Raw genomic sequence first — 13675 nt, forward strand, 5'->3', positions numbered from 1 at the left:
ACTAGCCCCAAATAATTCCATACTGCAGTGCTCTTAGCAAACGTGGCTTCCTCGGGTCAGAATTTTCACACCCTCACCATTCTCATTCTAAGAGTACGCTTTCACCAGATTAAGTGCCTCCTTCTTGCACTCCACTGCATCTGGCTACCTGTCTGTCCCTTGGCTCTGATTAAGACAACTACGCAACAGCACTTTAAGGGCAATCTGAAATGAAATGTTTTCTGTTTTTTGCTCTACAGTAAACAAGCCTTTTCCACATGCAAATTTCTGAGCCCAGGTGAAACATAGCCAGCTATTTGGGAGCCATCATCTACTTCCTCTCCAGGAAGTGCAGAGGAGCTGGGAGGGTGGGTGAGTGGGCCATTGGCCACTTTTGCCATCTCTAAAGGTAAACAAGGAATTAGTATGTGAACAATAAAGAAAGCAGGATTGGCCCCAGATAGCTAGATGCATACCGGAAGAAATGATTTCAGCAAGCCTGGACACTTGCATCTTCCCATACATAGAAGATCCCTAAATCTCCTCATGTGAGAGATTTTGTTTTCTCTTAACAGTAATCTTTTATTATTCAGATTACCTGCCCCTTGCTGCAAACTTTTATATAGCCTGGCTCCTCCCCGACCTCCTCAGGATTGGCTCTCTAGGGGTCACCAGAGATACTGTCCTAACGTTCCCACAGAATAAAACCTAACTCTCAACTTTTAGGTTGCGTGTATTTTTTTAGTCGACAGCAGGATCACCCACAAGATATTACATTCTATCCCTGCCTTAAAATCTTCAAATCTCATTGCTCTTAGAATTACATTCTACTGTCTTACTTCTTGTTCTGCTTGTTCTGGTCCTGCCCGACCTCTCCAAGCCCATCTGGCCCACCTGCCCCTTGTTCACTTATGAACATCCCAGGGCTCTACACATGCTGTTCGCTGTGCACGAAATGCTCTTCCTAGCCCTGCTAGTTCATCCTTGTCCATTAGGTCTGAGTTTAAATGATAGTTCCTCAAGAGGCCTTCTCTGACAAACCTGTACTGAAACTGGATCCCCCATACCCATCAACTCCAAATTCACTTTTTCATAAAGCTTAGTGTATGCATGGGGCTTTTCTGGTGGCTCAGCTGGTAAAGAACCCACCAACCAAAGCAGGAGATGTGAGATTCGGGTTTAATCCCTGGGTCAGGACAATCCCCTGGAGAAGGAAATGGCAACCTGCTCAGTATTCCTGCCTGGAAAATCCCATGGACAGAGGAACCTGGCGGGCTACAGTCCATGGGGTCACAAAGAGTCGGACACAACTGAGCGCACAAGAACACAAGTATATGCACAATGATTTTTTTTTGTCTGCTCTTTAATAGAATAAACTCCAGTAGTATGCAGACTTACCTCTCATATTTATTACTGTAGCCCTGGTGCCTAACACAGGTTATAATTAATATTCAAATTAATAATAGGAAAAATAAGATTCTTAAGAGTTAAAAACCTGAAATGGAATCCTCATTTATTTTTTGGTGACCAAGTCATTCTACCTCTTCGTGCATCTGTGCCCTATTTATCTATATATAATTGGAGCAAGTGAGAATGAACATGGGAAGTGGTTGAAAAGTAAAAAACATTAAACAAAATAAAATTATTATAATCAACTATCTCTGACACTTAATCACATCCAGATAGCTTCTGGTTTTATTATGTTTACCTTCTTGTGGTTGTAGATTTCACCGTTGTAACAGAGCCACAAGTAAGGATATTTCTTCACTCGAATTGGCTGCATTCCAAACAGCTGGTCAACTACTGCCAACCGGTGAAATCCAAAGCAGCAATTGGTGTACCCATTAACATTTTCAAAACGGAATGCATCCGGACCCCTGTGTGCAATCTTCATAGCACTCAGACACTGAACAGAAAGGCAGTCATCGCTGCCAAAGAGCGCCCAAATGCCACACATGGTGTGATGAAGCTCCGGGTTCTCTATGGAGATAAAAGCAGACCAATTAAATAGTCAACATCCAACCCAAGTCTGCATTCAATCTTGATTCCTAAAACTTGCATAAGCCACTTCAAAGCATGAAATATGTTATCTTATCCACAGCAATTTACCAGTAGGTTGCCAGGCACAGAGGGTGAGAGAATGATTTAATCACTTACAAGTATTCAGAAAAGATGAATGACCTTTACATCCAACCGGCTATTAATATACAGCAGTTTAGCCCCTAGTCAAAGCCTGCTTCCCTCTGACATTATGACTTGGTCAGCTAGAGCTAGCAGTGTTCAGGCCACATTCTGTTTTCTATCCTAGGTTTACACATGCAGACTGGCTCCAGCCCACCCAGAGATCCTAGTCTACTCTCTTCATCCCAGAATCCCAAAAGCTCTGAAAAATCCAAGAGATGCTCCAGCATACTACGATTGCCTCTTAGGTCTTAAGAATAAACGCATCTCTCTTTCTTTTATTTTTTATTCAATATTTTTGGCTGCGCCATGGGCATGCAGGATCTTGGTTCCCCCACTGCAGATTGCAGCCATGAAATTAAGAGATGCTTGTTCCTTCAAAGAATAGCTGACAAACCTAGAAAGCATATTAAAAAGCAGAAACATTAGTTTGCTGACAAAAGTCCGTATAATCAAAGCTATGGTTTTTCTATTAGTCATGTACAGAAGTGAGAGTTGGACCATAAAGAAGGCCGAATGCCGAAGAATTGATACTTTTGAATTGTGGTGCTGGAGAAGACTCCTGAGAGTTCCTTGGACTGCAAGGAGATGCAACCAGTCCATCCTAAAGGAGATCAGTCCTGGGTGTTCATTGGAAGGACTGATGCTGAAGCTGAAGCTCTAATACTTTGGCCATCTGATGCAAAGAGCCAACTCCCTGGAAAAGACCCTGATGCTGGGAAAGTTTGAGGGCAGAAGAAGAGAGCAACAGAGGATGAGATGGTTGGATGGCATCATCAACTCAATGGACATGAGTTTGAGCAAACTCCAGGAGACAGTGAAGGACCAGGAAGCCTGGTGTGCTGCAGTCCATGAGGTCACCAAGAGTTGGACAGGACTGAACAACTGAACAACAACTAAAACCAGAGATCAAACCCACACCCTGTGCAGTCAGTCTGGGAGTCTTAACTGCCAGGGACTGCCAGGCAAGTCCCCTAAATACATCTCTTTATCTGTTCAGTTCAGTTCAATTGCTCAGTTGTGTCTGACTCTTTGCGACCCCATGGACTGCAGTACACCACGCTTCCCTGTCCATTACCAACTCCCAGAGCTTACTCAAACTCATGTCCATCAAGTCAGTGATGCCATCCAACCATCTCATCCTCTGTCATCCCCTTCTCCTTCCACTTTCAATCTTTCCCAGCATCAGGGTCTTTTCAAATGAGTCAGTTCTTCGCATCAGGTGGCCAAAATATTCAGCATCAGTCCTTCCAATGAATATTCAGGATTGATTTCCTTTAGGATGGACTGGTTGGATCTCCTTGCAGTCCAAGGGACTTAAGAGTCTTCTCCAACACCACAGTTCAAAAGCATCAGTTCTTCAGGACTCAGCTTTCTTTATAGTCCAACTCTCACATCCATACATGACTACTGGAAAACCATAGCTTTGACTAGACGGACTTTTATTGGCCAAGTAATGTGTCTGCTTTTTAATATGCTGTCTAGGTTGGTCTTAACAGACATTTAATGGGTAGAAAAGATGATCGTACATACTGCCTAAGTGTAATATTAACATACCTAGATATTGTAAACATTTCACTACTTCTAGCTTGCTGTCAAGTGATTTATTCAAATATTATCAAAGAAATTGTAAAAAGAGAAGAGAAAGCACTAATATCTGATATCCTAGCTTAATGACAGAAAAAATTTTTTAAGTTGACAGAGATACAAAATGTTCACCATCAAAATGTTCTAAAGGACCAAAATGTTCTTAAACACTTCTGTCTCAAAGCCACCGTGGTCAAAAAGAAAACAAAGTAGCCTGGATAAACAGAGCAGTATCTCTGGAAAACAACTGTGTCCCGTCTTTGTAGGCCAAGAAGCAAGTAAGTACTTCCTATACAAATACAAATGTTAATTACTTTTCTATTCAAATTTAGTTCTCAGCTGTCAACTCCAAACAGTTACTTTACTCAGGTAAAAATCTGGAACTCTTGGAAACTATTTTAGTATTTTTTTAATGCAAATTTGTAGCAAGTGCCTAGATAAATGGCATCAAAAAGTATATAAATATTCAAGTTACATTAATCACTTGGAACAATCCTCTGAAGACAATTCATTCGTATTTAAATAAACCAAAGTAGGTGGGACAAACAGAGCAGTATCTCTGAAAAACAATGTGGTTCATCTTCGCAAGGCCAAAAGAACCATGGCCTTATTAGGCCTTTTCATGAGACCAGACCAAATTAATGGAAAACTGTACTAAAACTACTTGGAAAGGAAGTATCACATGTTCTAATGTGGACCCTTCCAAGCATTTGACCAAATACCCATAATCAGATACAGGAACACCTTTGAGACACTGTCAGTTTGGTTCTTGTAATAAAGCAAGTCACGTGAATTTTTTGGTTTCCCAGTGCATATAAAAGTTTTATTTACACTATACTGTAGTCTATTTATTAAATGTGCAATAGCATGATGTCTAGCAATGTACATACTATACTTTAAAAATATTGCTAAAAAAAATGCTAACCATCATCTGAATCTTCAGCAAGTAGCAAGCTTTTTGCAATAGAAACTTCAAAGATCACTTGTCACAGATTTTGGTAATAAAATCTGAAGTTACCAAAATGTGACAGACAAGAAGAGCAAATGCTGTTGGGAAACATGGTGCCTATGCAGACTTGCCATGCACCTTCAATTTGAAGAAAAAAAAGCAGTACCTGCAAAGCACAACTAAGTAGGTATGCTTGGATTTACTTTGAGATTTACTGGGAAAATTCAGTGCGATTTAAGTGAGTTGACTATCAATAAGCCATCTACCTCTAACTCTATACCAATGAAAAATAGGCTCTGAAAGTGCTTTGAAAATCACATGAGGTCATTAGTGAATCATTTCCCTAAGTCTTCTTAATGCTATTTAGTGAATCCCACTAACCGTGCTATAGCAATACACTTAAGCACTCAATTGGAGGGAAAAGAGGGATGACAAATGATTGCAAAGCACACATTTCTTCAGTAGAAAAAGCAAATTAAAACTATCACCAATTATTTTTATTGGAATCAGTCTTACTTGCAAATATCCTACTTGGCAAGGCTTTTTCCCACTGCTGTTACCTGTTCCCAGTAATTTTCCGTATTTCCTCATAAAAGTCTAAAGCAGTGCTGTCCAATGGAAATGTGAGCCACATATGTAATGTTGAATAAACTAGTAGCCCCGTTAAAAGAGAAAAAAATAAAATTTTAAATAGATTTTAACACAATGTACTGAAAATAGTATTACTATTACTGCAACATGTAAAATCAGTACAAAAATACTGACAAGATATTTTACATTGCTTTTCTCTATTAAACCGCAATCCGGATTAGCCAGCATTTCCCGTTTTCAATAGTCACATGTGGCTAATTGTTACTGAATCAACACTTAAAGTGCTATGGTGAAGTTTAAGATCTCAGCAACTAACTCCTGCACAGCTCCAAGACCTACTAAGTTACCTCTAATGAATCTTACAATATTTGATCAATCAATGATAAGGCTGAGTTACTGGTGCTTTTAAATTATTTGTCAAGCACCACGGGCAACAGACGGTGAAGAAATAATGTAGGCCACAGGCTGGCGGGAAGTGTTCCTTCACTCAAAATAATAACATTAATTTGAAGCCCTTCCTATAAAACAGATAACCATTGAGAAAAGCCATGCCAGATTTTTTTTGGTTTTGTTTGCCTTTTCCCTGACCGCGCCGCCTGTCATCCCAAACCGATCTCTTCTGGGCAAGATTTGCTCAGCAAGTCACTTGTTGAGTCTTGCAACAAGAGATGGGGGGAGGGGTAGCTAGGAGAAACCGGGTGGAAACCGGAGGTAAGGAGTATCCGAGGCCATGACTGACAGCTCAGCAGACTCTCTGCAGGATGAGAGCCTAGGGAACGCGACTCCCAGCTGCACTCGGACTACGTGCGCCCTCCAGTCCATTCAGGGCAGGACCCTCGAGATGCAGAAATTTCCGCAGGTTTAGACGCAATACAATAACAATAATTTTTAAAAAAAGGAATTTACAGGCGCCAACTTAAACCGCAGCCACCGTCTCTCCGGAGCGGCAGGGCCGCGGCTCTGGGGGCCACGCGACCCCTCTCTTCCAGACCAGCGGAGGTCTTCCCGCCCCAGCTGGCTCCCAGGTGCGCAACAATCGGCCCCGCCTCCCCGGCCTGGCTGGAGCTGCAGCATCCCGGGGTGCCGGGATCCGCGTCTGCCCACCCTTCGGGCGGGCCATGCTGCCGCGCATCTTCCTACCTCTCCCGGGGCGGCCCTGCTGCACGCTGCAAAGGCGCCACGACCCGCGGCTGCCGGCCTACCTGGGCTGCAATGGGGTGGGTGGGCCGGCCCAGCTGCGGCTTGCAAGGTGGGGGCTTTCTCTCACCTCTCACTTTATACCCTCCCGGCTCCTGTAATGCTTGCGGGAAGTTTCATCACTTCTGTAAAGACCAACCAACGCGCAGGGGCGTGGCCCGCGGGGCGTGAAGGCGCTGTAGCCTGGCCAGGACAGGATGCAGAGCGATGGAGGCGGAGGAACGGCTCCCGCGTCTTAAAGCGTTAGTGCCTCTGCTGAAGGATAACCTCAGAGGTCTGGCCAGGTACCCCACTGACACGTAGGATGGCCTTACCTGCTGTTCTGACAATTCATTAAACTTTCGTACCTGGTTTGTTCTTAGAAAAATCATCAGTAATTGCCTGCAATATGCCTTCTGCAGCGTATCTTCCTCATGTCCTCAATTGCCAAATCTTGAGCACCTTATTTCTTCCTTACTGTAAGACAGCATCTGATACATAGCTGTGGATACGCATGTATTTGCTAAATTAATAAATACTAAGGCTGGAAGGGTCTCCACCTTTTATTAAATGCAAGTTAGATTTCTTTAGGTTCTTCTACCTCAGACAGAGTTACATTTCTCCTTCCTCTGAGCATATGGCTCAGTGTATTTGTCTTGTGATGGATCGTCAGACGTCTTATGTGGTTGTATTGGTGCTCAACCAGATTGTCATCTTGTTGGCTATGTCGACTTCTTCACCTTCTGAGTCCCAGGACCGGCTCAGTGGATACGTGTACTCAATTCGATTCAATTACTCATTACTTGTGTTGACAAGTTAGGCTTTCTGGAAAAGGGCCGAGTTCCATTCCAGTCTGAATTTTATGACTTATATAGCAATATGATCATTAGATACGTTCTATAACCTCTTTACATTTCTATCTTTAAAATAAGCAAGTGAGAGACTACTAGGGGTCCTTCCAAATCCTGAAATTTTTAAGTACTAAAGTGATGAGAGTTCTGAAGAGTTATAGCACCCAAGGAGGGAAATCAATTTTTTCATCCCCACATTATCAACTATCTCATCAAAAAACCCCATAGCATTGCAATCTGGTTATTTTTACATTAGACCCAATTAGAAGAATATTATCCAAATTTACATACCTAATAGTAGTGGATCCAGGCTGTGAAGCCATGTTTGTCTGGATCCCCAGGCCTTTTTCTTTTCATCACATCTGCCTGTGGAACAGAATGACAAGAAGATCTGGGTTATACTGGAAATGCTGACAGAGGAGAAAAGGGCTAATATAGCCTCTGTCATTTTTGCTAAACATGAATGATTTCTGTTCAGGACAAAATATATTTTCTAGATTTCATCCCCATTCCTATACTGGAGAAGTACCCTAAAATTAGACTTTTTCCTATTTATTATCTGCATGGAGACTCACCATTTTAAAGGCACTGTTGAACTTCTACCAGTACTACCCTCAACTTTATTATGCAGAACTGGGAAAGACATGCCCTCAGAAAAATACATTTAAGGCCTAATACTTCTTTGTAAGATTCAAGTCATGTTGATACGTAAAACCAAAATAGATGAGTGACCCCTAAACCTTTTAAGTACAACTATTCCTTCTAGAATTTTGTTTAAATTCTAGACCTCTTGACCTGCCCCCACAAGAAGGCAGTGCACTTTTAGTGTCTCTTTGATACAGAAAACATGCTATGATAAAAATAAACAAGGCCCCATGACTTCATAACACTCTATGATAAATTTGTATTTTATTGGTCACATCAGCACCAAAATAAATTAAGAACTAGTAAAATTACATGTGCAGAGACATACTGAGATCAGACTACAGTCAATGCTTGTCAAGGATACTCGTTTGATATCCTCATGTAATACATTTCCAACTAGTTCAGTAATTGCCAAGGATATAAATTCCCTAAGAACAGAGCACATAGTGGACACTAGCTGATGGCAAAGATGACAGAGGACTAAGTTCTTATTTCCCTAAACTTTTCAGCATCAAATAGACTTTGTTACGTCCTATTCTGTATACTACAGGCTTCCCAGGTGGCTTAGTGTAAAGAATCCTCCTGCCAATGCAGGAGACTTAAGAGATTAAGGTTCAATACCTGGGTCGGGAAGATCCCTTGGAGTAGGAAAAAGCAACCCACTCCAGTATTCTTGCCTAGAAAATCCCATGGACAGAGGAGCCTGGTGGGCTAGAGTCCATGTGGTTGCAAAGAGTCAGACTGACTGAGCAACCGAGCACACACACATATTCTATTTATTAGTACTATCTCAAACCTAAGGATGGCACCCCACTCCAGTACTCTTGCCTGGAAAAATCCTACGGACAGAGGAGCCTGGTAGGCTGCAGTCCATGGGGTCACAAAGAGTTGGACACGACTGAGCGACTTCCCTTTCACTTTTCACTTTCATGCACTGGAGAAGGAAATGGCAACCCACTCCAGTGTTCTTGCCTGAAGAATCCCAGGGACAGGGGAGCCTGGTGGGCTGCCGTCTATGGGGTCGCACAGAGTTGGACACGACTGAAGCAACTTAGAAGCAGCAGCAAACCTAAAGGACAATTTGGAAAGTAGGTTTTTTACCCACATTTTACAATGTAAAAATAAGAGAAATTGAGGGATTTAGCCAAACACACACTGTTTGAATTAAATCATAAAGAACTGAATCATAATAGTATAAATCCCATTTCCCTTTCCACCTCATCCAGGTAGCAGAAGACCGGTACCATTTGATATGTTACCTGGTGTGGTTGGTGGTACTGTACTGGATGTCTTTTGCTTGTCCCTTCAGAGCCACTTTCAAGCTTATGCCCTGGCTTCCCTGCCCTCCTCTTTCACTGGGAGTGGCTAAATGGTTCCACTTCAAGGAGCTGCAGAGGGTGGGAAGGAGAAGGTCATCTCTTTTCCTGGCTCACCCACCACAGAGCTCCTCTCCTGCAGCTCCTGTCTGCTGATCCGCTTTTCCTCCTTACCTGCAGATTCCAGGCGCTGCTCCCCCCTTACCTGCTTCAGGCCTAGCCCTGAGGTGCCGAGCCATCCTGCTTTCCCAAACCCTGTCCACACTTCTGATCAGTCCTAACTGGAGTGTGCCATCTGCTTCCTATCACAGCTTGACCCCACACATCGGTCTTAAGTCATAACACTGAGTTTGTGGCTTCCCTGGTGGCTCAGAGGATAAAGTGTCTGCCTGCAAAACAGGAGACCCGGGTTCGATCCCTGGGTTGGGAAGATCCCCTGGAGAAGGAAATGGCAACCCACTCCAGTATTCTTGACTGGAGAATCCCATGGACAGAGGAGCCTGGCGGGCTACAGTCCACAGGGTCGCAAAGAGTCGGACATGACTGAGCGACTTCACACACACACAGACTACAGTAGAAGTTTCCTAGATGGCTCAGCCATAAAGAATCCACCTGCCAATGCAATGGATAGGGGTTCTATTCCTGGGTGGGGAAGATCCTCTGGAAAAGGAAATGGCAATCCACTCCAATATTCTGAGAAATCCCATGGACAGGGGAGCCTGGTGGGTTACAGTCCATAGGGTCACAAAGAGTTGGACGTGACTTAGCAACTAAACATCAACAACAAACTAGCGTGGAAAATGATTCATATTCTCTCAATTATCCAATGCAAATGAAAACTAATGATCTTATCTCATTATCGAATACTGAAATCCCATGCTAAAAGCTGCCAGGGAGCATTTAAAATTATTTGACCTTCAGTCCCTAAGGAATCAGAATAAAAACCTCCTCTGTCAAGTAAAACCTGTAGGCCTGTTCCCCATCCCCAAAATGTAATTGGCAACACAAGACTGTATTTGTTAAGCTTTGAGAGCATTGATTAAAATAAAGTCTTTAAATATCTTTTAAATATCTACTAAATTGTTTTTTCTCAATCTTTTTGTAGGTAGGTCCATTTCCTAGAATTTAAAAACTATATAATTGTTAGACAATTACATGATAGTACCTGTCCTTGGTTATTTATTGACTAAGAAAAAGTACATGATAATAAAAAGCTTCATTGATGTTAATAACACCTTAAAGTAAATTCCTGTTGAATTTAGTAATGGTGAGTTGCAGTGGAATAAGTGTGAAGAATAGAATGTTCTCCACTCTATATAATGAACTGGATGAAGCTTTCCTTGTGGTCCTCAGGAAAATGAATCCTTCCTTCCTATGGCTCACACTTGACTTACAGCTGATGTTCCAGCCTTATAATGTTAGTAACTGAGTAGCGGTATGAATCTCCTAGCTAGCTGTGCGTTCCTAACAGTCCCATCAAAGCATGTTAATGATGCTAGGTTAGGAAACTAGAATATTGAAGTCTATTCACAAGTAAAGAAATAGTTCATGTCTCTTGATCTTCTTGGGTTTCTACATCTGTAAAATAATGAGGCTGAAATAAACAAACTTTGGTGTTTCTTCTACTCTTACAATTCTGTTAAAATTAAACAGACACGAGCTATTTACAGCATCCCAGTGTAGAAGTTCAGATCAGTAAGTGTTAATTTCTCATCTAAGAAACACATTTACCTTTCAAATAAGATGTCTCCTTATTTAAAGATAATTGAGAATCAGGAGATAGGACAGGACTTGGGATCACATAGTTATCAGGATTTGAACTCAAAGGGATCTGAACCCAGAATCCCCTGTCCACAACCTCACATGGCCTCTTGTCTGGGAGACTGATCTATATAAGATTATCCTTTTTATTTCAGGGTACAAGTGAGATCCAGGTTGTGCTGTGTTAAAATGTAGCATATTATCAAGTATAATCTCTTTTCCGGTCTTCACTTGCATTTTTTATTGGAAGCTAACAAAGGAGCAGAGTCACTTTTAAGATTGTTTTAGTTCAGCTATTAAGGATGTAGATATAGTTCCTTCTACTCCTGTTTTGAAAAGACTCTGGTATAAGTGTCCTCATCCTTCTCCATTCCCACTTACCTATCCCCACTCTGTCACTCACATTTTACCCAACTCTATTATGTAAAATCAATATCCCCTATATGCAGGAACCCCAGCCAGAGAACAGCTCTAGCTGAGAATATTAATTAAAACAAGAGTTTCAAACATGAACCCCCCTCAACGCATGTACACCCGTGGTGGATTCATGTCAATGTATGGCAAAACCAATACAGAATTGTAAAGTAAAATAAAAAATTAATTAATTAATTAATTTAATTTAATTAAATAAAAAACAAGTTTCACATGAGAATAATCTTGATATGTAGTTCTAAACAAGAATGTCTTTTTTAATGTCAAAATATTGAGCAGTTTATACATATAACAGTAGTTGTCTATCAGCCTTCCGTTGATTGAGAAATATGTGAAAAGCCACTTAAAATTCAGTGAAGACTTTGAAACTCATTTTGCGTTCTTCAGCATGTAAGAGTGTCCACATATATCATATATGAATAATTCATCATGTGCGTTCTTGACGCCTCTGATAGGCAAGACTGGCAAGGACATGTATAGAGTGATGCTGTAAATAGAATGGAAAGGACAGTGGAGGTGACAAGGGCCATGAGAGGTTCATAGGTGCAATGAAATGATCAGATTGATTTTTTCAAGAGCTAACCTCAACAACTGTGGGGAGAACCAACTGCAGTGAGGAGCCTACCAGCAGGAAGTCAATGAGAAAGCAGAGGAGAATGTCAGCGGCGCTGGGATGCAGAACCTGATGGATGTGGAGACAGTGGGTATGAGGGTGAGGGAGAGGGAAAATCCAGAACAGTCTAAACTTGGGCACTGGAATGAAGGAGAAACCATAATAGGAAGTAAGGAATATCAGAGGAGGAAATATTAGAACAGGGGCATCTGCAGGGTAGGGAAGAGGTTGGGACATGTTTAGGTTAGTGCCTATTAAGACAGAAATGCCTGCATGCATGCTAAATTACTTTAGTTGTGTCCAACTCTTTGTGACCCAATGGACTGGAGCCCGCCAGGCTCCTCTGTCCATGGGATTCTCCAGGCAAGAATACTGGAGTGGGTGGCCTGAGCTATGTCCATTAGGCAGTTGGATGCATATGCCAGTTTAAAACTAGGGAGATCTAAGTTAGACTTTTAGATAACAATAAAGCATAGTAACTTCAACAGCTTTAGAGTCAGACAGACAGTGAGTTCAATCAAAGATCTGTCATTTGATAACTCCCTGGGATTGGGGCAAGATTCAGAGCCTTATTGAGCAAAAACTTCCCCATTTGAAAATGAGGATAGTAATACTCAGAGGAGTTTTTAGTGTGGGTGGAAGGCAGACAAGGAAGATAAAGAAATTAGCAAAGTGCCTGACACATAATAGTAAATTCTCAGTAAATGTTAGATGCTATTAATACACAGGTTATTGAACCACGAATAGAGGTAAAAACTGAAACCAAAGGATTGGACGTGATAATTGTGGGAAGGAGTACATAAGAGAGAACGCTCAAAGTCAAGGCCTTGGAGATGCCAACACTGAAGAGGCAGGCAGGGCAGGAGCAGGCGAAACGGACGGAGAAGGTGTCGAGGTAAGGGAAAGAAGAGTCAGGAGAGAGTGCTGGCCTGGAAGCTGATGGAAGAGTGGCAACAGGTAGCAGGATGGATCAAAATCACGGCATTAAGGAGTTATGGAGCAGAAAATTAACCATTAGCTCTCTTAATGAGGACGTTGCTGTTGACCTGAACAAACAGTGCTTTGAAGGAAGGGTAGAGGCAGTTCACTGAAACAGCATTCAGCAGTCCTAGGAGTCTAAAGCTTAATGACTAAAAATAGACATGTAATTATAAGAATATGTAATCCAGCTTAAAACCAGGAAGGGGCTAATTAGTAGTAGTAACACAGCTGAAATGGTTCTCTCCAGGAACTTTTCCCTCTGTGTGTGATCATGCTATTAGTTCTCTCATCTTAAAACAACAACAAATTCCTGACTCTGTAATTCTAGTTCTTCCTCTGTCTACTGCTCCATCTCTTTTTAACCTCACAGCAAAATTCTTCCAATGGCTGAAATTCCCCATCTCCAGCGTTCTTCTACACTCACTCCAAAAGGGCTTCTCTCCCACATGCCACAAAAATTACTGTTGTCTCAGAGTCACCAGTACCCTCACATTTCAAAGTCCAACGGCTATTTCTTAGTCCTCACCTTAGTTGACCTTTTAGCAACATTTGATAGTCAATCATTGTCCTTTAAATGCTTAGCTTTCGGGATTCATATTCTCTTCATTTTCCT

At 41.9% G+C, this 13675-nt stretch overlaps 1 protein-coding gene across 4 annotated transcripts in view; it reads right to left on the reverse strand.

The window, feature by feature from the left end:
- The window catches only part of ASNS (asparagine synthetase (glutamine-hydrolyzing)), a 149552-nt gene that overhangs the window by 14469 nt on the left and 121408 nt on the right, over positions 1-13675 (reverse strand). For 2 of the 4 annotated variants that reach the window (XM_040260495.1, XM_040260497.1), the window contains 2 exons: positions 7606-7680; positions 1688-1959 (listed from right to left, as the gene is read on the reverse strand). In XM_040260495.1, the coding sequence (XP_040116429.1) occupies positions 1688-1936 (249 nt within the window). In that variant the 5' untranslated portion in view covers positions 1937-1959; positions 7606-7680. Of the gene's footprint in view, positions 1-1687; positions 1960-6489; positions 6641-7605; positions 7681-13675 lie in introns of those variants that run through there. The other 2 variants (XM_040260496.1, XM_040260498.1) reach the window with 2 other exon arrangements.

Source organism: Oryx dammah, unplaced genomic scaffold (genome assembly GCF_014754425.2).
Source record: "Oryx dammah isolate SB20612 unplaced genomic scaffold, SCBI_Odam_1.1 HiC_scaffold_18, whole genome shotgun sequence".
Taxonomy (NCBI): domain Eukaryota; kingdom Metazoa; phylum Chordata; class Mammalia; order Artiodactyla; family Bovidae; genus Oryx; species Oryx dammah.